Source organism: Equus quagga, chromosome 22 (genome assembly GCF_021613505.1).
Source record: "Equus quagga isolate Etosha38 chromosome 22, UCLA_HA_Equagga_1.0, whole genome shotgun sequence".
In the NCBI taxonomy this organism is placed as follows: Eukaryota; Metazoa; Chordata; class Mammalia; order Perissodactyla; family Equidae; genus Equus; species Equus quagga.
Genome location: NC_060288.1, coordinates 8,138,279 through 8,165,109, shown reverse-complemented (window position 1 = coordinate 8,165,109; position 26,831 = coordinate 8,138,279). Strand labels below are relative to the sequence as shown.

General features: G+C 38.0%; 1 protein-coding gene across 1 annotated transcript in view; it reads left to right on the top strand.

The window, feature by feature from the left end:
* Nucleotides 1–26,831, top strand: part of UNC5D (unc-5 netrin receptor D) — a 488,465-nt gene that overhangs the window by 365,452 nt on the left and 96,182 nt on the right. Inside the window, exons 5-7 of the mRNA XM_046648689.1 lie at nt 21,113–21,293; nt 22,149–22,316; nt 24,098–24,262. Of these exons, the coding sequence (XP_046504645.1) occupies nt 21,113–21,293; nt 22,149–22,316; nt 24,098–24,262 (514 nt within the window). The remainder of the gene's footprint in view (nt 1–21,112; nt 21,294–22,148; nt 22,317–24,097; nt 24,263–26,831) is intronic.

Here is a 26,831-nt window from a genome sequence, read left to right as displayed (position 1 = left end):
ATGACCTTTTGGAAATATTCATGAGAGAAATATTTTTAAAATGTTTGATTGCACAGAAAAATGGAAGGCAGCATGATAGTCCATGTGGCACTGAGACTAGGATAAATCAACAATGAAAATAAGAAGTAGAGTAGCAAGGCAGCAATATCTGAATGGCTAAAATTGTTATACTATGCATTTTTATTACACTTTGTTGCTTTTTTTCCCTTCTTTGGGCCTTAGGAATAGAAGTAGAAGCTGATTTATGAGTTGAGAGTCAGTGCAGAGTGTCAGATTTCTATAATGAGATTATATATTAAATCTAATGAAAGGAAAATATGCTTACTCAGACCAAATGACAGCACCATGATTAAACGACTCAAGATCTCTCGATGGATTTGTTTAGACAATAAAGCAGGTAGTGGCCTCCTCTTCTCCTAGGTTTGTGATCAATTCTGTGAAATGAAGATTTATGTATTTTGTTATTCTGATGACATAACAATATGATCATAGAAGTAAACATGAACAAGATGGAACTAGTAAACCAAGTGATGTGTTGTGGGTATTCTGGAAGTATGTTTAGATCAATCATCTATGTTACATTTTATGGTGACTGCTGGCTTCCTCATAGCAACTCAGTTAGAAACTTCTATTTCTTCTTTAACTTTAATCTTCAAGGTACATTTTTGCAAGCATAAGCATGCACGTGTGCACACACACTCACCTAAATACACGTACATGGAGGTATTAGCTCGTGATCTTGAAAGTGACAGCAATTTAAATGGGTACTGTTCTCACAGCAAGTGCATGTTCAACAAGAATGGCTTCAGAATGATACCTCCCCATGCTGGAGCAATGGAAGGAGTATTCTGAAAGGCATTATTCATAGTAAATGGACTTTTACAGGGTCGATACTTGAAAAACTTGATCTATCCAAGCTCTAAGCATCTTGCTTCTACACCTATGATTGAAAAGGAAAAAAATAAATACGGTTAGAGTATTAATCAGCCCTGTGGAAAGGAACTTGCATAAATGAAGAAAACCATTTATAGGGTATGATTTAAAGATTTGATTTCCCAAAATTTCCATCCATTTCCACCTACTCTTCATTTTCCCATTCTTTCCTGAAATTCCACTATTGGAGAGTCATTTCTTAGGTTAAACTTTTTGTCCCAATTAAAATGCAAATGGCAGGGGGCTATGTCACTTATGTGCTCTCCAAATAACTATTTTCAGATCCTATCTCTGTGGGCAGATCATGATAGAAACAGAATGAGTAAGGAGCATGGAAAGAAGACAGCAAGGGTGAAAGAGTGTATCTAGAAGAAAAAGTTTTCTCGATATTGTTTTTCCCAGCACTGGCCATATGAAAGGAAGTAAGCCTGAAGAATGTGGTTTTCTCTTAGTAGCTTCCCCCTCTCAGTTTTTGTTGCTCCACTGCTGTTTTCTTCTTTAATATTCATGCATTTGAGGTCTGTGATCTGTAACCGAGACTTCATGGAATTTAGCCTTGCCACATGCAGACACTTTAAGAGCAACTCCATTAAAGAGCATTTTCTCCTGGAGCGTTCTGTGCTGTCTGGTGGTGTTTATCACCCAGCATTTAGTTTTGATCCTTGTAATGTATGCAGAACCAGACACCCCTTCATCACTCTGATTCTCCTGGGAGTTAGTTTATGTTGTAAAACAGGGGAAATGGGAAGGAAGGGAGCCAGAGGGGAGCAGAGTTGCATAGATATAGAAATCCATTGAGATAAAATAACGCCATGGGACTAGACAATTAGGAAGGAGGCTTGGGAATAGATGGAGTCCCTCCCCTCGGGGCTGTCTGATACAGCAAATTCTGGCTGACAACAGCCAACTGCCTACTGCCAGACTCTGGCTGGGTTCTAACTTCTCTCACGCCATGAAATGAGGTTGGAGCAAGCCCTTATGCTTCCTCTCTCCACACATCTCCAGGCCTAAGGTATGTATTTAGGAATTCTGACCACTTGGCGAGGATCCTGGGTAAATAGGACAATAAAAAGATGATTTGTAAATTCCTCAGGCACTCCTTTCAAGTGAAATACTGCAAGGCACAGCGTTATGCACAGAATTGCCTCGGGCAAGAAATGTTTATGAGTCATTGGTGTAAAGAGGAGCTTGTTTGAAAGGTACTGGTATATTGGATCCATCGTTCATTTCTAATGGTTTACATAATGAGACCCCCTTTGCTAAAAATAGAGAAAATTCAGGATCTTGAATCCAAATTTTGGATTAGGCATGTCAGTTCTAGTGTCTTCCTTGTCTCTAGTTTAATTTTTAATTAAAAACAGTTTTTCAATTTAATTTAAAAAATATTTCTTGGTTTAAAAAGTTTAATTTTTTAATTGTTTTCTGGTTTAAGTTTTAATTTCCTTGCTTCTGGTTTAAAATCCCTATGGAGAATTTGTGGATAGGAAGGTCTGGGGAATGGACCCTGTACTGGCAGAGTTTGAAGGGAAAAAACCGTAGAAAGAGAGAATCTGCCACTTTGACATTCATATCTGCAACGATTAGCTTTCCTTCCCGCCCTTATACTGCTTTAGACTTTATGCTCAGGACCCTCGCCTCCACTTCTGTGTTGATCTTTCTGTCAGATTCTAGAATCAGTCCTCTGCAGGAATTGGGGAAATCGGAGGAGCCCCAGCCAACCCAGCAGACACACAGGGCACATCAGCATTCCTGTCAGCCCGAGTAGAGCTTTTCTCCATTATCTGTCCCTACCTTGCCACATTTTACCACTTTCCTGTAACCACCCTTAGTCACAAGGGAAATACATAGCATTTAATATATAAACAATCAAACCAGTAATTGTATCTACTTTGTTAATGATTTTCTCACTCTAGGGGCTTCTTGTCTGGGACTCCTGAGTGGATCCCAGCAATGAAACTTGATGCTATTGTGACCACGAGCCCACGTTGGACTCATCTCCTGCTTTCTGTGCTTCCTTCCTGCCACTCCAGATTCTGTGGCCGAGGACATGTCATCATTTTGCCAACATGATCTTCTCATAGGAAAAAGGACAAGGGGTTGCAAAACACATTTTCTGCAGCCAGGACTGATTACTCTCATAAACGTGTGTCAGTTCCAGCACTTTCTCTGTATGAACTGCATAGGAAGTGTGCTTGTCTGTATCTCTTGCTTTTAGCAGAGTCAAAAGGAAACAAAATAAAAGGTTAAAAAAACAAAACCAAAGCCAAACTGCACACAGTCGTGTAGGCTGATTTAAGTGAGATCTGGTTCTATAATAAGATGTAGTCTGGCCGCCCCGTCTGTGGTTCAAGTTACAGACTCACCTGGTAGAGTTAAGGCAGCCCTGTGCTTTATTGAGGCTGCGGCAGTTCATACAGCAGATGAGGCCGTCAGGTGATATTGCAGTACCGCCAAGGTTGATAGGGTTTGCAGATGTGTGGATGAGAAAGGAACAGCTACACCCAGTCTGTGATTTGTGCAAAAAATATGAGCTTGTAAGAGATGAGTCTTAAAGCAAAATAAATACAGGAAACAGAAAGGGTTGTACAGCTCCAGGGTCCTGAGGGGGAGGGGAAGATGGAGAACCCAGAGCAGGTAACACCAAGCCCTCCCTCCGTAAATTTATCAAACCTCTCCTAACATTTTCACACAGTCAAATCCGGGCTAAAAATGAACTGCCCTAAAAAGGCAAAGAAGTCATAAATGGTCAATCTTCAGTCACAAGTTTTCTGGAAGAGGGAAGGCTTTGCATCTCTTTTAGGGTGTCATTAAAAGGATTTACTTATTACCAACCAGTGTGTACAGACACACCAATGAGTGGATGGACTTGAGCTACTGATGGGTGTTAGATACAGTGCTCAGGCTGGAGGAAAAACAGCTGACACATTCCTAGTCTTTAGGCAGCTCAGAGCCTAGTAGAAAATGATTGTCTGATCTTTTTAGCTCCTCCTGGCCAAACTGACTTCCTGCCCTTATTCCAATGCATTGTACTATAAAGACAGATCCAATCAGCTCACATTTTTGCTGAGCTTAAGCTCTAGATAAGATTGACACTATTGATTGCAATGGCAGCTATAGTGCATTTGATGGTTTGAGCCTTTCTGCCTAAAAGTAACATGAGCATTCATTACAAGCTAAAAATCCACAGGGAAACAAGGAAGGTATACCCTTTTCCAGTAATCGTGTCTGTAAGTCTATCTAAACCGCTCAAGTGCTGGTGAGGGTGGCAGTGCTGGTGAGGAGAGTGGTGTGTAGTGGTTAGGGTGAATACGTGTGCATGTGGGAGAGAGAGAGAGGGAGAGAAAGACAAACACGGACAGAGAATGTTTTTCAAAATGAGGGAAAGAATTTGATCATGATTATTCCCAAACATAATGCCCTCATTTCTATCCCAGGTACTATGCACTTTGTAAAATGATTAAAAGAAGTATTGAGTGGTTGTTTATTTTGATGTGTCCTACTTACACCAGAAAATGCAGATGAGAAGTGGTCGCTTTAAAAATAAAGGGTAAAGAACCGTCTACTAATTTTTTTGTTTTTTAATAAGAGCATGGTTTGTAAAATGAAAAGAACTGGCTATAAAAAAAATGAGTTGTGACCACGAGCCAGATGTTGACCTTTTTTATATTAAGCTGGTTACAGTTTTATCTTTAATCCAGAAAATGATTGATTGCTGTCTTTAAGGAGTGCTGACATTCCGGATGTGATATATACTCCATTGATGTTCATATACTCCACTTATTGACCACAATTGAAATTTAAAAGTCAGAGTAGCCTCACCTTAACTCAAGAATTGTAAAGTTATTTTATAGTTTGACCTATAAAATTATCACTAGCAACCTGAAGCTCACAAACAAGCAGTGATGACTACTTTACATTGCCTGGTATAAAATGCACTTGACTCTCAGATGGGAAACGCTGGTTGTTGTGTGTTGCTGGGATGTCTGTTTAGCTGGGGTTGGGTCCAGTTGCTTAAGTTGACGATCAAGTCTTGAAAGTGTCCCACATGTACAACATGTACATGTACAAAACGGATACTTGACCCTGAAAATCCAGGACACCTTGTGTTAGGTAAGAGTACCAGTTGTCTAAGCTAGAAACTTCTGAGTCAGGCATGTTTCCTCAGTTCCTTCATTCACCCTTTCTCTCATATTCAGTTATCACTACTTATCAATTCTATTTATTCTGCATTTTATCTTCTCCATCTTTACTACACTGCTTTACTCAGGCCCTAATCATTTCTCTCCATTAGTGGAGTAATGACTTCCGATCTGGCCTCTCTCTAATCCCCAGTGTCACTTGGCACCTTCCACACTGATACGAGAAGGATTTTTCTGAAGCAAAACCCATTTAGTTAAAATCCATCAGTATCTCCTTCATGCCTTCAGGGTTGAGTTCAAACTCATTGAGTGGCCTGCAGGGCCCCTATTTAACCTGCTAATATTCTGGTGTCATCCTTTTGAACTATTTTCTTTGTCCCTGAGTGAAGCTACACGAGACTGTATGTTCCTGGAATTACCAGCACATTCCATTAGTTTACTGCTGTACACTTTACAAAAATTCTTTCATCCAAAGTTTCATTTTCAACCTCCAAGCACCCTGTGAGATAGGGAAAAGAAGATGCCATTTTTCTCATTTTGCAGAGGAAGAATAGAGGATTAACTCCACTCTGATTGAACAGGTAAGTACTACACTGAATCAACTCTTGACAACCTTTACGTAGATTATAGAATTTGTGAATTATCTGTGGAGAAAGTGCAATGTAAACTTTTATGGTCTAGCATGCTACTGGTCTTCTAAACCCTATATTCAGCTGATTCTTTGTGAACTATTCATCCATTTAAGATACACATATGTACATTTTTTCCCAAAATAAATAATCAAATATTTAATTCCAAAAGAAGATATACTTTTCTTTTTTCAACAGTTTTGATCCTAGTTTTCCTTTGTTGACTCTGTTATTAGGGAGTGACTCTCCAAGCGTCTTGAAATAAACCTATAACCAGCACTTCTTCCAAACAACAGTTTATGGTGGAGTAGGGGTTGCATGGTAATTTTACCTGTTCTCTTTTTTGTAAATGCATGTCCATGAAGCAATAAGTAATATGGAAAGGTGGAATTTTTAAGGTAAATAAATTGCTAAATATGTTATATGTAGGCGTTGTAAAGTCATAGAACAATGAAGGATATAAGTGGGGAGAATTGTAGACTAATCTATATATTGCATAGGAAACAAGTGTCTCCCCCAGTGATATTAATGGAATACTGTAAGCTCATTTTAGTACCAAGATTTAAATTAAATAGGAAGGGGAGAGGGGTCTGGGGTAGAGGCTGTTGAAAAATCTCATTTTCAGCAAGTTTGGAAAAAGAGTCACAAAGGCAATTTAGTTTATTTTTTAAACATTCCCTGAAGTGTTGTGAAGCCCAAACAGCAGCTTTAAGCTAGTTCATAAAAACCAGAATGCAAAGAAGAGGAGGATAAACAGGATAGAAACAAATAGGAAACCGTCCAATTTAATTGACCAGGCTGATTAAAGTGAGAAACATAACCACCCACCCTAAATGAGAAAATGTTGGATATGCAAAGTCACTTCTTTTTAGATTTCTCTTGGAATGTTTGTAACCCGTGAAACTACCATGTTATTTAAAAAATAAAAAGAGGAATGAAAAACAATTTTGTTAATGAAATTGTATAGTCAACTGAAATAAGTATGACAAGTGAAAGTGATATAATTTCATTAAAACCTCCCTGCATGGATTTAGATGTTCGAGTTTTAACACAATGACTCATTATCCATGAACTATACTGTAAGATTATCCAAAAATCAGGGAATTGTCTAAAATAGCCAGGTAATAACAGCTACGAAGATAAAATGCAACGTGGGACACTCACTTAGCCTGCTAGCCATCTAGAAATGGGTTGTTTTTCCAGTTAATGTGTTAGTTTATAGAAAATAAAGATATGCAATTTAAGACAATTTGTTTACTTCTTAGAGAACATGAGTATTAGAAACATTATTTTAAAACTTGGGACCATATATTTGTTTGTTTAGTGAAAATAACCTTTTTTTCCTTCTTATAAACACATATAGATTGCAGAAAATAGGGTAGGCTAAACTATGATAAAGTAACAAACAACCTAGAAATTTCAGTGACTTGAAATTGTTTTCTTTCTCCCTCATGTGGCATGGCCATCACATGTCTGCTGGGTGGTCTGTTTCATGACACTCTTACTGAAATTCCAAGGCTAATGGAAAAGCCATTTTCCAAAAAACTGTGAACTGTTGTGGCGGAGGGAGAAAGAGAAGGCTAGAGAGTCACAACAGTGGAAATCAAGTACTCCATCCTATAATGGACAAGTCAGTTCTACTGAGAACTCGGCCAGAACTAGTCACAGGACCCCACTAAACCAAAAGGGGACCAAGAAGTGCAACCATGCTTGTAAGAGAGCCAGAAATATTTGGCAAATAGCTCATACTGAAAATTACAGCAATCTATGAACCTATAAAGAAGAAAATTTCAATCACTGAAAATTCTGCCACCCAAATAACATCTGAACTTCTTTCCAGATATTTGAGTACGTTTGAATGTACGGATAATAAAGATATAGTTTTATGATCTTCTTTTTATACTCAATGATGTCTCATAAAGATACTTCCCATTCTATTCAAATAGAAATCGTCATTCTTTTTGATGGTTGCATAGTATTTTGTTGAGCAAATGTAGATGTGCCTAATTGATTTAGTCTATTAATGAATATTTAAGTTGTTCCCAGTTTCTTCATTACTATAAAGGAGGTTATAATTAACATCTTAGCACATATCTCTGGAGTTTTACTCATGGTTATTCCACTGAAAGCAGTGGAAATTTATATGAAATTATATCAATATTCTCAGTTTTGTTAAAAATTGCAAGATTGTCCCACAAAACAGATGCACTCATTTAGACTGTCACCTAAAGTAAATGAAAAGATCTATTTCTTTACACTATTGTCAATCTTATATAATTTTGGCATTTGCCACGGTAATTGGTGAACAGTAATATCTCACTTTCATTTTCTTATTGGAGAGATTGAACAACTTTTTGTATGTGAGTTTTCTATTTGTGTTTCTCCTCTCAATAATTTATTCAAATACTTAGCTCATTTTCTGTTGAAAGTCTTGTTTTCCTATTGATTTTAGCATCATCTTTGTATATTAAGGATCAGGCTGATATTCTTTCAGTGCATACTGGTAGAACATACTAACAAGCATCCATTTTTTAGATGGGCTTCATTCTGTACAAATTGAAAAATATATTTAATGTCACCCTTGATTTTGGTATAGCAACACTGTCATATGTTGCAAACATTGTTTTTCATGTTTATCGTTCTTTGTGGCATCTTTTTGGTATATTAAACTTTTAAATTTTAATAGTCAATCTTTATGACTTTGGCTTTTATACCATTTAGGAAACCTTTCTCCATTCTCAAATTACAAAAATATTCACCCTTGCTTGCCTATGGTACTTTTGTGGCTTCACTTATTATATTTTTAATATTTTATATATCTGGGGTTTGTTTTGCTATAATTAATGAGTAGAGATACCACTTTATTTTTCAAAAAGCCAGTTGACTTTGGGAAGTTTTAGTGAAGGTTGAGGCAAATGAACAGAGGGGGAAGGTGTAGTTTGATTGTTAGAATTATTTACATTAAAAATAACAAAGACAAGAGTGGAGTCCTTTAATTAACATGCTGTAGAAGGAGTTTCATGTTGAATTGGAGCCCAGGACTTAACTTATATTCATCTTTTACTTCAGTGGTAATTGTTAAATACTAAAAATGTTTTGTTTTCTTGGTTTCCATGATATACATTTCATTTCTCTCTTACCTTAATATCTGCAAGGTATTTCTGCAGCTTTCTCTTCCCTGTCCTCACATTAAAATGCTGCTTTCTTTTAGGGTTGATCTTAAACTTTCTCTCTCTCTCTCTCTCTTTTCTTTTTTTTTTTTTTGGCCATCTAACACTTTCTGCATGATTTCATATATGCCTATAGCCTTTGATACAGTTTATGCTGAGGACGATGGAGTAAGTATACCCCCAAATTAGCTGACTATATTAGTCTGGAACTGAAGACAGATCTAAGTTGAAAATGTTTACCATAATGCCTTATATACATCTTAAAATTAACTACATGCACCACTGAGGTTAGCTTATTTTTCTTTTGCTATGTTTTTTTCTTTCTTTCTTTCTATTGATTTGAGAGAGCTCTTTGTATATTAGGGACCAAGGTGATATTCAGTCAGTGCCTGTCAGTACAGCATCCAAAAATGACCTTTTCACCTGATGTTTCCTATATCACTTGTCCAAGTCAGAAATATGGGTGCCAGATTTTGATTGCCCTCTTTTTAAATCTTTTATCAAATCAGTCACAAATCTCTATTCATTCTATTTTACCCTTTAACTTCTTGTAAAGGTTCTTTCCTGTATATTCATCACAACCTTTCAGTTCACTCCACCACAGTCTCTCCCTAGTATTATTGTCACATCTCCTGATGATCTTTCTGCTCCTTGCTTTGCCAGCCCTTCCCCATCCGATATATTCTAGATATTATATCGAGTGTTCTTTTTAATGTGAAATTATTATGTCATCAATCCTCCCAATTTTTTCAGTGAATCCCTATTTTCAGATAATAGGTTTCAAATATTTTAATGCCAGACAGGTGAGGAAATCATCTATTTCTTTCTTACTTCTTCAAGAAAAACATTCCAAATCCAATTCCATATGTTAAGCTTGAAGTACCTGTGAAGCATACAAAAGTAGATGCTGAGTAGGCCTCTGAATATCAGAGGCTGCAGCTCAAGAAGTTCAGTGAACTGAAAATATCAGCTGGGGAACGTTCCGTGTCTGGCTATGAACATCACATGAGTCTGGTGATGTCATATTGAGAGACACTGTATGTTGAGATGTGGAGAAGGATCTAACCCTGAGACCTGAAGAAATGCAACACTTCATGTTTCTTTAGAGAAGAAGCCAAGAAAAGAGACAAAGAAGGCGTGGCCACAGGGGTACAGAGAGGGAACATGTGGTATTATAAAAACCAGTGGGAGAGAAAATTCAAGAATGGCTCTCATTACCCGTGAAGGTCAACGAAGAATACAAAACAGCATGCACTGAATGTAGCAGCTTAAGGATCATTGGTGACCTTAGCAAGAGCGATTTCAGTGAGTCGATGGAGTGGAAGCCAGATTGAAATGTAATGAAGAGGAGTGAGTATTTGCTAAAGAATTCAAGAGAGATGACTATGGGGTGGCGGGGCAGGGAGAAGAATTTTTTGTTTGTTTATTTATTTGTTTTAAGTTGGCAGAATTGTTGAGCATGTTTGAATATTTCAGCTCTTTCGTGCTCAGTTATTTTTTTAACTGTAAAAATGTAGTTAACAATGTCCACTTCACCAAATGGTTTAAGATGTGAAAGAGCCTGGAACAGTATCTGATGCACCACAGCCCATCAATATACGTAAAACGTTAGTCTCCCTTCCCTTCTCTTCCTCTGCTCCCTACTCCAGCTCCACCAGGCCTGTCATCCCTTGTAATAGTAAAACTTATTGTATTTAGTTACAATAGAAATGGTTTTTTGTTTTTCTTTTTAATCTGACATCTCATGAGCGTTTCTTTAATGTTTGTTTCCTTAAATGCTGGGCACATTCTAATATACATGTATAATCTTAGCTAGTTAAATTAAGTTGCCTTTTCAGCTCTAAAATTTGGAGATGAAATCTGTTACCTCCTTTACAAAGTATGTTTGACTCTCCTGTACTCTTTCCACGTTGACAATGGTTAACCAGGCAACAGGTTCTATTTATAAGGGGAAGGCAAAATTAACACAATATGAGCAGCAATGGGGTTAACTTTGCAAAAAAGCACTACATTTCTGCATAAAGAACTTTTGTTTGGAGCAGATAATGACAGTCTTAGTCACAGTTTTATTCCTAATCAATATTTTGGAGAGAACACAAGAACTGATGTGAATTACTGTCTAAAATTTAAAAGCACTATCCGAACCAGTGATCTAGAGAAATTATCCACACAAGTCTTTAGAGTTCAAATTTGGTTATTTTGCAGTTGTGTTATTATATGAAGCATGATTTCTTGCTGCATGCTTTTCTTTTTTTGCAGTGGCTTTGTGTCTGTCAGCTGAAAGGAAACTTGTATGAAGTGTACAGTAATCAAAGGGATGAAAGGTGAATAAGTGTAGAGCCTTTTTTTTCAGCACCATTAACTCAGTGGCATCTACCTGGAATGCAGATGCCCTTTGCTGATTTCATTTTGATAATGCTGTAAGCTGGTCTCTGATAATTGCCTTCTGTAATTGGAACAAATTTACGATTATGCTAATTCATTCTCAGCCGCCCAATACATGGAAGCTGAGCTAATCCATATCTGTCCCCGCGTTTCCTTTGTAGATCATTACATGATTAGCCTCTCACTGTGGCTGATGGAATTTTATTCCGAACAGAGCTGTTTTCTCAAATGGTGTGTATATATGTATGCGTAAATGATATGTGTTTGCGTATCTTTAACTAATTGTATGTAAGTAAGATCAGCTTTTAAAACCGGTTTATGATATGAACATTTAGAATCTTTAATGCTTTAGTCCTTAGTAAGATGGCTATTTTCTCAGCACTTCAGTTCTCTGAATATGTAATATGAGTAAGTAATAAAAAGTAATATGAGTACATATTACTTGGTTACAAGGAACAGAAAAGGGGAACAGTTAATTAACGTTCCCTCACCACCACCTTAAAACCCTAATTACATGCCAGAAATTATGGGAGGAAATGTGAATACAGAAACAGTTTTGCATCTCTCTGAGGGCCAACTCTTTGTAATCTTGTTAGAGAATCCTTCCCATCTTAAAATAATTCTTTAAAATGAAATGACACATTACACTATGTTTTACATCACTCTTTGGGATATCATGCTTTGGAAGCATCTCCTAGGTATTGCTCATCAAAGATTCAAAACCTGCATTCTTTTTCCCCTAGCAGATGGGAACGAGGAGAGGTAGAATTAGCAAAGCACAAGATCCATTGCACTATGGAAAACACGGCTGAGAAGCAAACGGTAGCACGCGCCCTCCTTACAAAGCATCTTTTGATTGCATTTCTCTCCCCATTCTTATACATATGCTTTGTCTGTTTAATGTTGTCTTTTTCCTCTGACCATCAGTCTTGTCAATGCTTTACATTAATGTAAACATGTCTCATTCTTCACTCATGACAATGTTACAGTTTCAGTAAACAGTGGAACAGGGTGTTCACTTTCCCAGAGACCATTTACCTGTCAAGATGAATTAAAAAATGAGACTGTACCTGACTTTCATAACTGAAACGAGGAAGTTAAAGGACAGCGCTGATCTGACAAGAGACACGCAATGTCAGACGGGAAGGCTCCATAATCAGAAGTCAGGCTTCTACCAAGGTGCTCATGTCTGTCATTTCATTCAGCATCAAGGAGTGTGATTCTGTCTGTGATCATTAGGTTTCTAAAATTTACCTAGTTCTGCTGCTGTGACTTCACAATTAAGCTGAATTTCTGCTTCCTTTTGTGATGCATAATCAGATAAGTGGAGCTAAATTGAAGAAACCACAGTGTACGTGGCTTTAAAGTCAATCTATACAGTCTGGAAAGAAAAGGAAGACAAAAGGGGAAACATGAGAGTAGTGTTATAAATAACTCGAAGGAAATATTATCAAGGAGAGAGGAGAGGACAAATGACATGTAATCTGAAAGCAGCAAAGCAACTAATGGCCTAAACTAACATTAGATGAAAACATGCTCCAATCTGAGTAGAGGGATGCCACTCTTTGCGATAGTTAAGTCCCAGTAAAGACTTATTTGAGAATGCCAAGTCAAATTATGGGAAACGTTAAGGAGCAGCACCTCATGTGGTCAATAAGAGACACATGAAAATGACTCATGTCTTGTGGTAGAAAATTATTTGAAGACTATTAGTTCTAGTTCTATTTTCCAAGGATGTTGCCTAGGCAAATCATGTAATCTGTAATATGGAAAGAATCAGATTTTCTTTGCTTACCTTGGGGTTGTTGTGAGGATCAAATGAGATGATGTATTGGATAGCAATGTGTTTGCTTATGAGTGTAAAGACAATGGCCAACATCTCTGTGGGTTCTTTGGCCTTTTCTTCATGGTCATAAGATGGCGGCCATTTCTTCAGATAGGTAAACAGATAAATTCATGCCCAAGCAGGTAAAAGGCCAGAACTGCCTGTCCCTTTTCTCAGGAAAGCAAGCGTTTTCCTACAAGTCACCCGATAGACTTAGATACAATTGGCCTTCTTAAATATTTTAAGACCACAGGCTATATCGTCACAGCAAGATTTCATGGACTACTTGCTCCATTCATTTCTGCTCATTGTCAAAATGTGAAGTAAAACACCAGGTAACTTTCAAAGGGCTACCATAAATTCTCCACATCTGTACATGGACAAATAGTAAGTTTGAGTAATTTTTTTATCTCAAAATAATTCTGGCCACATTCTAAACATCCTGACATTTTAGTGTAATGTAAACAGAGTGTGTGCATTCAAATGAGAACTATTCTTTAAATCATCCCCCTGGGAGACAATATACTTATTCTAACAATATTGCTTTTGTCAAGAAAATTTTTACAACTCTTCCAGGGAATGATCATAAAAGTCCCAAAATATGTGTTCAAAATTATCTTCAATAGTACCAATCCCTAGATTTCAAGGTAATTTTGCAAATAACATGGTCATCCTACCAAATCTGGCAAATAATATGGATAACTAAGTACAATGATTAAAAGCAAAACTTGGAGTCAAGCTTGGATTGAAATCCTAGCTCCACCATTAACTATATTTGTGACTTTGGGCAAAGTACTTAACATCTCTGTTTCTCTATCTGTAAAAAGGGGGTCTGCCTCATAGAGACAGTTTAAGGATTAAATTAATTAACACATGTATAGTGCTTCAAAGAGGACTTTACATACAGTGAGTGAACAAGAAGTCTTTTTGATTTTAGGCTGGGAAATATCCATTTGATCAAAGCTCACAATGTGACTTAAGATGAATGAGAAATTTATTTGTCAGACCAATCTTCTAGGGTGTGCAAGTCCAAAGGCTCCACATGGTTCTGTGGAACCCTGTGTTTACTTCTGCCTGGTCTACACTGTCCCCACCCCTCTGTTCTTATGTGCCATCTCAGTTTAACTCCTCATCAGCTAGAATACATGCCTCAGCCTTCTCTCTGTTTTCTCACAGAAATCCAGTCACACTTGTCATTTTGTAAGATGGTAGCTTCACAAAAAGTTTGAGACGTTATGCAGAGAATGACCACGTTGTAAACTGCTTCTAGTACTTCAAAGAGTCTCTCTCTCATATCCCTTAGTGTAGCCCTGTCTCTCCACCCCAACCTATCAGACAAGGTTGCCTTCCCAAGCCTTCCTTAGTTGTTGTGGTGAAGAAATATTTATTACTCTTACATAACTCATACCTTGAGCAAATATGTAAAATTCAACATGGGACCGTGTGCAGCCATTATGAAATGTTAGTGACTCCCAGAACATATTCAAGAACAACTACTCTAAAAATCTTTCTCTTCGAGATCATGCATATGCTCAACCCTGGGACCTAAAGCAAAGAATAATATCCCTTCCCTTGGCCCTACCCCTAAAGTACAGTTTGAAGTTTTATCATGTGTCTGTATATCACACCAGGCTCTACATTTGCAATTATATCAATTTGAGCTAGAAAATTTATTCAACAGGTGTCATTGAACATCCTCAGAATTAGGTTCTAGGCAAGAGATAAGAATATTTAGGGGCTGGCCCCATGGCCGAGTGGTTCAGTTCACGTGCTCCGCTTTGGTGGCCCAGGGTTCGGATCCTGGGCGTGGACATGGCACTGCTCATTAGGCCATGTTGAGGCGGCGTCCCACATGCTACAACTAGAAGGACCCACAACTAAAATATACAACTATGTACTGGGGGGATTTGGGGAGAAAAAAAAGCAGGAAAAACAAAAGAATATTTAAATATTGTTCATGTTCTTAAGGAGATTGCCAATGAGTACTGCAGAAAGAAAATAATCACAGACAATGAGTAGATGAACGTCCTAAGTCTGAGGTTACAGCTATAACACATATGAACCATTCAATTTTATATTTAGTCTAGCAAATCCCAAGAGAGAAGACTAGAATTAAGAGATAGGAACCCTTAGTAGATAATATCAACAAATGGCCCTCATTGGCATTTTCTATGGGATACAAAGGGAGAGTTCCAAGTTGATGCTATCTAGAATTCAAAGGACAAGAGGCTTGGGATCCTGCCTGGGAAGAGAGCAAGCTTATTAAAGTGACTTTCTTTTTCTGTCTAGTTCTCATCTTTCTAAATGGTTAGTAACACCATTCACCTTCTCATTCTCTTATGGAATATTAAGAACAAGAACAGGAACATTAGAACTCTGACATGCTGTCTGATGCAAATACACATTTAGGTGTAAGGTTTATATATGTACGTAAATGTCTTTGACAAAAGGTCAGAAGAGGTGAATGTTAGGACTTATGCAAACATTTTCAAATGTAATCCCGGTCTCAGATGAAAGAATCTCCCACAAAGCATAAACCCATCACTCCTCCAAAAGAGCCTCTTTCCCCTTGCATTGCACCATGCTGCCTATTGTTGAGAAAATCTATAGGCTCGTCAATTACATACCTTCTGTCCCCAGAATGACTGATCAGGAACCTGCTGTCTGGCTTAGAATCTAATTGTCTTTGATGGTCTGCTTTTCCAGATTTGTTTATAAACTGGAAAAATCTACAAATTGCAGACCATCTGTACATAACACTATGCTAGTGAATGCCAGCATCCTGCAAATCCATAAGCTCATTACCTCTAAGTAACTAGTTTCTTCAAATGCTCCTAACTGGAATTATCCATACAAACCAAGTAAGTAGAAACCAGATGAAAAACTGTTTCTCTGAGGTGTGAATGCCTGCAACAACCTTCTGGAATGTTACGCCTCTTGGTCAAAGAGATAACCTGTTAGCATGAAGCCATTTGGATCAGTGAAACAAATGTCCATTAGCCTCAAGGTGCTCAACATATTGATCCCATAAGGCTAATTTGAAAATTTGTATTGCTTTTGATAAGAGCTTAATTAGGGCTTTCCAGTGTTGTCAACTTCTTGTAAAATAATTTCTGAACTCAGTACACATGCCCTTATGATACTTGCAGAAAGCATACCCTATATAACTTCAAAAGTTCTTCGATGGTTGCCACTCATTTCCACGAGAAATCCTTGAGAGTGGGCAACGACATGTGACCCATACATTCTAGGATGATGAGGGAAGCAGATTCAATGAAAAGGAATTAACATCAGTGAGGGACACAAGCCCCTCCTTGTGATAATATTCACCGGGGGCCAGAAAGCTGGTATATTGTCACATTTGTGGAGAAGAAGGAGTGAATCTGCTTCTAGTTCAGGGATATATTTGGTTTGGCCCTCACAATATATTTTGCAATATATGAGCCATCATGTTAGAATCAAGAAATATTACATTAAAATACACATCCTTGGCTTCTCATGAAAGATGAAAGAGATCGTCTGAACCTGACTCGTGGCTGCACATCAGCACAGGCCGTGTAATCTACATTTTGTCATAATCACCACCACTTCCCCATACATCCTGACACTGAGGCTAAGTAGTCCATAAATTTGAGGACCACTGTGATGCTTTAAAAGCAAAAGAGATTTTTAAGCAAAAATGAGTTCATTGTCATTTTTCATTGTGCTCATTGTTATTTTTTTAAATTACTCATATCTCTAAAGTGGGAAAACAAAAGGAGACAGAAAGCAATAATATTTTTTAAGAAAAATGAGAGTGAGCTCATTCCTTGGTGGAAATGAAGAACAGCCCTTGTCTTTAATATGCAAGCAATGCACATGGATGTCTCACACCCAGCGCCACTTCTGTAATTTATGTTCCCTCCCTGGCCCCCAGGAACATTTGAGTTTGCAACTGCCGGGGTAGAGAATGCTTTTTCTATCTTATTTATTAAACTATTCTACATTAGCAGCACTTAGCTCATCAAAAATGTTTTAAAATTTCTCTAAGTGACAAAAGCATAAATCCTAGAGCAATTTGTCACTTTTATAAGCCCAGAAAATACCAAACTGATTTCCTCATAAAGATCCTCCCATCAGTTGAATGGATGAACTATTAGTTTACAAATAGAAAACAGGCCCACAGTTAGGAATCTACTCATGTGCTGATTGTTTACAGACATAATTGAGTTGATGGACCTCAGCCATGATACCATAAAAACCAAGTATATCGGAATGTACATATACCTACCATACCGCATTCATCCTATATCAATGTTTTTCAAACTATGATCTGGGAATACCCAGCAGCCAACCATTGTCTGTGTCCATAGTACATGTGGGTGGGTAGTGGGTAGATTGTATGGCAGGGTCAACTTAAATGGTGGTACAGGTTGTGCACTGAATGTCTCCGTGGGGCATGATTGACATGGTCAGGGAATGATGTGAGTGGTCTCCCCTGGAGTTGTGTAAACCGTGGCCCCGGGTGTGGCCAAGCTTATGCAGCTCAGGGTCCTTCACTTCTGCATCGATTGTAACATCTTTCCTTATTGATTTGTTTTTCATTTTAGGCTTTCAGATAAGATTTAAATTGAGGAAACATTCTATGGTTAAACATAAATTTGAAAACCACTGTGCTACATGATAAGTAAAAGAGATGTTTTTAAGTTGAAGTGATTTTTTCAGATTACTAAATAGGTTTTCCTTGAATGTGTGACAATAAGCCACCAGGAAGAAAAGAACAGTCACCTCTCGTCTTCTCGTAAAATCTCTATAAACATATTGTATTCCCTTCCAAGGCTTTTTTAAGTATATATATATGTGTTTGTGATATCTTTTTTTGTTTTACAAACTTATGATAACACAAAACATAAAATTTTCCATTTTGACTCTCTCATGTATTATGAACATTTTCTGTGTTTTCACTGTGTAGTTGGAATCATGACTTTTAGTGCCTAGATAATATTAAAGCATGTCATTGAATTGTGATTTATTTAAGCAAAGTTCTATTATTTGGCATACTTTTTTCTTTTCCTTTCTTTTTTTTCCTACTAAAAATAATTTATTGTTTTTAAATCTTGTTTGTGGCTCTAATACTTTCCTTTGGTAAATTTCTGGGATCATAATTATAAGAACAAAAGGCATTACTATCTTTAAGACTATCAGATGGAGATAAGTACTAGGAAGAGAATTAGTATAGAATGAGGGGGATGCAGGGGGCTTGCTCTATTAGAAAGGATTGTTAGGCAAGACCTCTCTGAGGAGGTGACATTTGATCTGAGACCTGAATGAAAAGTGGAACTGAGCCATGGGGCTACCCATGGGAAAGGCCTGCCAGTCAGAGGGCTCAGCAGATGTTGAGGTGCTGAGGTTGGAACTTGCTTTGAGTTTTCTAGAACAGGAAGGAGTCCAGTAGGGCTTCCGTCGAGTAATCAGGAGTTACTTGCAGAATCCAAGATGGAGAATTGACCAAGAAGGACTTTGTTAGCTTTGGTAAAGATTTGCAATTTTGTTCTAAGTGGGATTCGAGGCCATTGAAGGATTTCGAGCTAGAAAGTGACATGATCTAATCCTTTTGTGGAGAATCAACTGTAGAGGCAAGAACGGAAGCAGTAGAGAGCCCAGTTAGTTGAGAGCTATTGCAGAAGCCCTAGAAAGGGACTATGATAGAGCATCAATAGCGGAAATGCCCCGTGCTCTCCAAGTTCAGCAAAAAACAAACCAACTGCAAAAATAAAAACTATGTGTATATGTATGTGTGTGAGTAATTTTAATCTTTGCTATTTTCGTAGGAAAAAATCTAATTATTTTGTTGTTTCAGTTTTTTATTAATGGTGTAGAATATTTATTCAGTTGTTTAATTACCATGTATTTCTTTTTTCCTTCAATGAAACGTATTCTTATCTTTATGCGCTGTTACCTCTGATGGGATTTTATCATCCACTTATATGAGAACTTGAGCTGGTCAGATTATTATTCCTCAGATCATCATATTATTAACCTTTTGTCTATCAAATTTGTGGCAAGTATTTTCCTAGTTTACTGGCCACTTAACTTTGTGTGTGATTTATTTTTATAAGCGTTTTCAATTTGAAGCTAGACCTCTACTTGATGATTGTGGCTTTAATTTCCTTTTTGCCAAGATTGGTTGGAGAAAGCTTTCTTTGATTTCCAGGTGTTGGGGATCCTTTGAGTTCCGCCTCCAGAGACACTGCCCCCAGGGCTCTCTCTGGCTTTTATTCACTAGAAATAATTTACTTATGGAACAGGGCCAGACTTTCCCAACTTCCTGACCAGTTGTTTGGGGGTAAGTATGGAAACAGACTATGACTCAGGTGGGAACATGAGGGAACAGCTTTCTAGGTTCCACAAATAGCAAGAGCAGGAAATTAACAATGCCTGAGGGCATCACCAGGAACTTCCGGGGGTTGGTAGGCAAGCTTGCTTCTTTGCTTCATGGACCTGCACCACGTTGCTTTTCCAGCCCTTCTTGATGTTTTAACACAGTTCTCAGATCTCTCCTTTTGGTTATTTGATATCATTTTCTTTTCTAAAATTGACCTTTTCTAGGGTAGATTTTGGATGATGATGATGTTTGGTACTCCAACTCTCGTTAATGGGGTAGTACTTGGGATATGTACTAAAAGATCATTATAGGTTCTCTTCTGATAAATCCCTTTTCTGTAGAAATCAAAAATCCTTATTAAATCAAATTGTTATATAACAGATGCCACTTATTTATTGGTGATAAATTAGAATTCTTTAGATTTAAACACAAAATTAGACATCTTATTCTAAAACCAACTTTCAATTATCTGTGCTAATGGTTGGCAGAGTATGATGAAAAGTCCCCTGATGCATATGCTTCTCTGTGATGTCTCTGTGGTGTAGTTACTGCCATTGCTTTCCGTGTTAAATTACAGTTTTGATATGTCTGTTAAATTTCTGTGTATAACATATGCTGATAACTAGAGCTAAATGGTTGTTTTCAAGCAAGAGATGTATCTAGTGCTACCAAGATGGCACTAGAGAGTGCAAATGTTGTTTGGATGTGGAAGCAGAGGACAAAATGAGGAAGGCAAACAGTTAGTTTGGGAGAAGACTGGCCTGGTTTAGAAAATAGGGCAGTTAGGGGCGGTGCACCTCAACTTGGGAGGAGGAGGGGCATCGAGGTAGTAGAAGGTTCCATGTGTGTCTTCTTCATGTGTCCAAGGAAAGAGAAGGTTGGGCCAAGGATAGGATTATGGTGGAACTGGAAAGAGGGAAATAGGTTCTCCAAGAGCAAGCTGGAGAAAAGAAATCAGAGATGGGACTAGCCTACGCTCAGAAGATGTGTCAAGTGAGCTCCTCCAGAAGAGAGGCTGGGCCTTAAATGTGTCGGGTGCCTAACCCGGCCTAATTGTTCTTGAATCATTCAAGGAATGACATAAGTGATCAACAAAGAAAGGTATCCCCAAAACTAGGGAAATTTAATTTATGTGCCTATGATTGCCCAAATCTGTATTACATCAGCTTTTATACATTATCATGCCTTTATTAAAATTTAAGTGCAAACATATTGACTTGAAACCTTGTCTGACAACATAATATCCTCTCAGCACAGAATACAAATTCTGCATATTTGTGTTGATTTTCTGAACTCCATTTTGGACTAGTTATTGAAACATTGTCATCATCACCAGAGTTGTAATAAAATAAAATATAATGAAATGACCTAATTACAGTCATCTCTTTTCTTTCTTCCACTGCATTTTTAGAAAATGGGTCAAAGTCAATAGGATATTTATGTTCTTTTACCGCCTCCAGTTTATTAACTTGAGTATTCATTTCCTGAACATACGAAATTTACTAAATAAAAGGGTTGAGAAATGGAATAAAGATTTAAAAAAATCATTGCTACTGCTCTGTATGTTAGTACATCTCTCTCCGACACACCGGAACTGCTCACCTTCCAATTCCAGAAAAGACATTTTTTTAATGACTTGCAAAGTAAACTTTCCTTTCTTCTTATAGGTGGAATGGCTAAAAAATGAGGAGCCCATTGACTCTGAACAAGATGAGAACATTGACACCAGAGCTGACCACAACCTCATTATCAGGCAGGCTCGGCTCTCGGACTCAGGGAATTACACCTGCATGGCAGCCAACATCGTGGCCAAGAGGAGGAGCCTGTCAGCCACAGTGGTGGTTTATGGTAAGACCAGCCCAAAGGCCAGGAATGGATAGGGAGGATGGAAAGCAGAAAAGTAGAGGGAAGTGTATTTTATTAATACTTTCAACTTTAAGAACTTGAGAGGACTTTAGTGGTCATCCGCTACAGCGCTCTCTCCTGCCTCTCTTATTTGGAAGGTGAGACTACACTTCTATTCCCATTAATGTGTTTGCTCTTCCCTCCAGTATTGGACTTCTGAGATAGTCAATGACATTTCCAATCTCTCTCTTTTAAAAATAATTTTAAAAGTTGTTTATTTTCTTCTATTGTGCTTATGTTTGAAAATAACTGAGGTGGGCAACTTCTGCTTCCCCTCCTTCCCAAACCCAATATGCACCCCCATCCTCTCCAGTCCTGTTGTAAGCAGTTCCTCTCTTGGAGCTACCCAAAACAAACATTACTGTATGCTAAATATCTCACGTGTTATATAAAAGAAATTCCCAGTTATTTAAGTAAAGGCAATCCCTTCCATAATAGAAGAGCCCTGGGATTTATTTTTGAAGCGCTTCAAGTAGTAGAAATTCAAATGCTGATATTTTCTTCTTATACTCTGGATTTTCAAGTGGTTTAGACATATTTTGATGAGTTCTTCGCATTTTTCATAATTTCCCTGCAAAGAAAATTCTCTGTGTTCCTCCTATATCATATGAGTAGACTGAGGCGCAGAGATGAGGGAAGCCCCACTGTGCCCCACGATGGAGAACCAGTGGGCGTCCGCACAGTCTCTTGGTCCCTGGATGCCCAACTCACAACACCTGGCACAGTGGCTTGCACATAGTAGGCAATCAGTAAAAACCTCTCTCCTTTTTTTCTCCCCTCCCCATTTTTCTCTCTCAGTGAATGGAGGCTGGTCTTCCTGGACAGAGTGGTCAGCCTGCAATGTTCGCTGTGGTAGAGGATGGCAGAAACGTTCCCGGACCTGCACCAACCCAGCTCCTCTCAATGGTGGGGCCTTTTGTGAGGGCATGTCAGTGCAGAAAATAACCTGCACTTCTCTTTGTCCTGGTGAGATATGTGTAGATCACCTTTTCCCTTCTGATCCACCAACACTATTAAGCTGGTGTGAAGCATTCAATATAACCTTCCTTCCCAAAGTTACCTACTCCTTAGTTCTTAGAATGGAACCTTTGTCCAAAGTGCTAACGTGGAACTCATTGTAATGGCAAGAACATGGGTGAAATACCCCTGTTTGGAGGCAAATTTTTTTTTAAATCCTCAATGACCCTGGACACTTACCATCAATAAGCCAAATGCTTTGAAGTATTTTTACACTACCAGTGTTTTGTTAGGCTAAGCCATCCCCTTCTCTCCTTGGGTTCTCCCATGTTGTAGCATTCATTTGTATAATAGCTAGCGGGGATTGAGTTGTCTGTGAGCACAAAACAGTTACCAAAAATTTGACCCTTTATCATTGGTTACCAACCAACTGACCTTATCAGACTTAGTTTTGTATTTATCGACAGTGCAATTGGCAGAGATTGTACAGTATCAAAGAAGTTTATATTTTACATTTCGTCTATGTTTGCTTTCCTTTCTGAATAGAGAGAGACTTCAGTTATCAAGTATGGCTTTTATAAGTTCTTTTGTTTGTCTCTCACTGGCTCTAACCTGATTTATACAATAAGAAAGAGATGAGATGGAAGATGACTTCCTTTATGGGAAGCATATCCTCCCACTGAGAAATAAATTGATCTGAGTCTCACAAGCATTATAAAACATTAACTCTGAGGACACTGGACTAGAGCCTCATGTCTTTAAAATTTCAAATCTAGTTCCACTCAAACCCAAGGTGAGGCTCCTACCAGCAGCATATTCTCGGAGTTTCATTTTGAACTCGTATTCAATAAACATTTATTGAGTGCTTACTATGTGCCAGGTACTGTGCAAGATACTTTTACACATGGAACGTCATTGAATTCTGTGTTGTGAGTTTTCTTATCCCCAGTTGACAGAAATGGTAAAGTGAGTCTAAGTGATTTACCCATGGTTGCTCAGCTAATAAGATGACAGAACCAAAACAAGGAGTCAGACATTTTGCTTCAAGTTCAGTATTTTTGCTGTTATCCTATTCTCAACTAATAGCTCTACATTAAAAATTAAAGCATCTTAAATAGCCCACATAAGCATGGTTGGACTATTCCTAGGGAGTAATGGAACAGTTGCTTCCAACAGCTGTCATCATTTCTAGGGTTGATTTGTAGTGGAATTGGATTCAGTTTGTTTGTTGCTACATATGGCAGCAATCCATGACCCAAGAAACTCTGTTTATGTAAGTCCTAGTGTCTTGGGGTTTGACTGACCTGTTTTAGTTTAATACTATCAATATATATCAGTTTAACTTTTTATTGTTTAGAGATTTCTAGAGCTTAAAGAGAGTTCATTCCGTTCTCTGTTCTTTACTGTCAACCCATACCAAGTGGTGATTACCAGTGGTTACTGCACATAGTTTATCTGTCCGTCTAAGATGCACTTGGGCATGAAAGACTGAGAAAGAGTGGATAATGATATTATTAGCCAACCCAAGGGCACTGGTAATTCGAATGCTTGCTGAAATTCAGTAATAGGACTCATCCTGAAATAGCAAGAGAATTACACCACTGCATTCATTAGCCTATCTGTTTAGAAAAGAAACCATGGAGAGAAGATAAACAGATACATTATTTTGTTTTTGTTGTAGTGGTTAGTTCTTCAAAATTCAGTTGTAAGAACAACAGTAGTCCTGGGGTGAGTCTCCTTATAGCTACCTAATTCATTCTAATAATGGTTCCTTTCGTTTCCCTTTGAAGTGGATGGGAGCTGGGAAGTGTGGAGCGAGTGGTCAGTCTGCAGTCCAGAGTGTGAACATTTGCGGATCCGGGAGTGCACGGCACCACCCCCAAGAAATGGGGGCAAATTCTGTGAAGGTCTAAGCCAGGAATCCGAAAACTGCACGGATGGTCTCTGCATTCTAGGTAACACCTTCTGTTTCACGTCTTCAGTGTTTGTCCATAATATGAAAAGAACTGTCACAACCATTAATTTGATGAGATAAGTTAGTAGAAAACAAAATTACCAAGAGTGAAAGAAAATGGGTGAAAAGTGTGAAAAATGAGACAAATACATTTTTAGTAGAGATGGGGTAATTTTAAATATTTCATCGCTGCAAGTGTCATAAATGTGTATACTAATTACTAATCTAATCAGGTAAGATTTTAAGAGGAATGATTTGAGAAAATGTTGTAGACTTTTTAACTTAGCTGTTCTTTTCCTTTAGGAGCCACCATTCTTAAGTTTGGTGAAATTCTGATACTGATCACCATATGATTATATTTCTCCCAAGAATTTTACAGTACTGTAAAGCATTTAATAATCTCCAGAAAGCATGGATCTGTGGCATGGGACATATATTGTGATGGTTATCTTACAAATGGTGGGAAAAAATATGCCGCCTGAGGAACTGGGTGGCTTTGTATCAAATTGGTCTGGCAGAGCACGAAATAGAATGTTCATTTTGAAACTCCCAGGCCTTAGCTTTATTCCTGAGATTACACTGTTATGGTCTCCAGGTGACTGTCTGCCTGGGTGAGAAAGTATGAGAGAATCAAATAGAGTCACATAGAGACAAGTTTTAATTTGGTGCTATCCCTTACTAGCTTTGTGACCCTGAACAAGTCACTTAACTGCTTAACTTCTTTGACTGTAAGTACCAAAAATGGAACCTATTTTTGGTTATTGTCAAGACTCAGTGATAAAAGAATATATTTGAATATTCCATGGGACAGAGTAGGTGCTCAATAAATATTAATCTCTTCTCCATTTTCCCATTCAGTTAACTAAGATGTATTGATTTTGCTTAGGTCCTTAAGAAACAGGAGATTCAAGGCAGACTTATTCTCTACAATTGGATTGGCTTCTTGGGAAATATCCAGCCAAAAATAATGTGGCTCAATATTTGGTCATCTTTTCAGGAATCCGTGTCACTTTTATGTGAGAACAGGACAGTATGAAGGAAGTATCTAATTTGGATTTAATTTTCTGCATCAATGTGACTGAGTACCCTTAAAAGCAAGCATCTTCAAACGTGCTAACTGTTGTATTTTCAAAACAAATCTGTAGGGTTAATACATTGGTTTAAATTGTCAATGCATTGAAAGGAGCACTTACTAATACCCCACAGTGCCTTGCTTTGTTCAGTACCAGTACTAAGTGACCTGCATGTGTCAAATGCAAGACAAGGGACTGTAATAGAAGCCAAGCTAGCCAGCATTCTCAGTGATGGCAGGGCTGTGATCCCCAATACGTACATCCCAACCATTTGCCTTCCTCAAAACACCTTCTCCCTTCCAACAGGTAAGGAAATTTAACACAAGCTCCATAGCAAGAGCTTTAAGGAAATGTGGTTGTGACTACACTTGACTAGCACCGGTTTATTTGAAATATACCTTTGAGGTGTGACTACTTGTTAAACACATAGCCATATTTTTTAATTGATACAGTTAGGACTGTAAATCTCATTTGTCTTCTAAGGAGCCATTCATAATATAACTCTTTGGTCACTGGTTGAATTTTCTGTATCATATTAATATCCTTTCTTATCAACCACTGATTGAACTTGCACTTGGAGAAAAAAGTTTATGGATTATCAGACTTCAACCTTAGTTGACTAAGGCTTAATCTTAGAGTTACTGATTGAAGACAGAAAATAGTTAGCTCCTAAAGTAAGAAAAAGTTATTATTAAATACATGAATGTTATTTATTTGCACTTGTATTGCAATATGTAGTCATTTGTCATTTGAGTAAGAGTTCTGTTTAGGGCTGAAAGGAACTACCAGAACTGAGAGTATACCGGCCCACCTCGATTCCAACTCTAAAGTCTGAGATGTGTATTCATCTGGGTGCTCCAAAGAAACAGAACCAATAGGACATATACGCTGTACGTGTATACACATGTATATACACACAGATAGATAGGTATATAAGGAGGTTTATTATAAGGAATTGGCTCATATTATTATGGAGGTTGACAAGTCCAAAATCTACAGAGCTGATGTCCCAGTTCAAACACTGTCAGGCAGGAGAATTCTCTTACTTGGGGCGGATCAGGCCTTCGACTGATTGGATGAGGCCCACTCACCATTATGGAAGACAATCTGGTTTTCTGAGTCTGCTGATTTAAATGTTCATCTCATCTGAAAACACCCTCACAGCATAATGTTTGATCAAGTATCTGGGCACCTGATGGCCCAGTGAGGTTGATACATAAAATTAACTATCTCAGATGCATATGTACTTGTGAAGTTCCAAAGCTTAGTTCTTTCTTTGGAGCCAGTCTTGGCCATAGTTCAGGCAGTCACTTTAAGCAATTCATTTGTTTACTCAATGAACCCTTATGATGGACATTGGCTGTGTACGGTTTTTAGTCACATACGTGTAGTTTAGTGGGTATTCTGTTTCTATTTTTGTGTAGTGGAAATAAAATAGCTAGGAAGACAAGGAGGTTTGGAATGTGTTCAGCATGGGAAGTAAGACCTCTGTTAAAT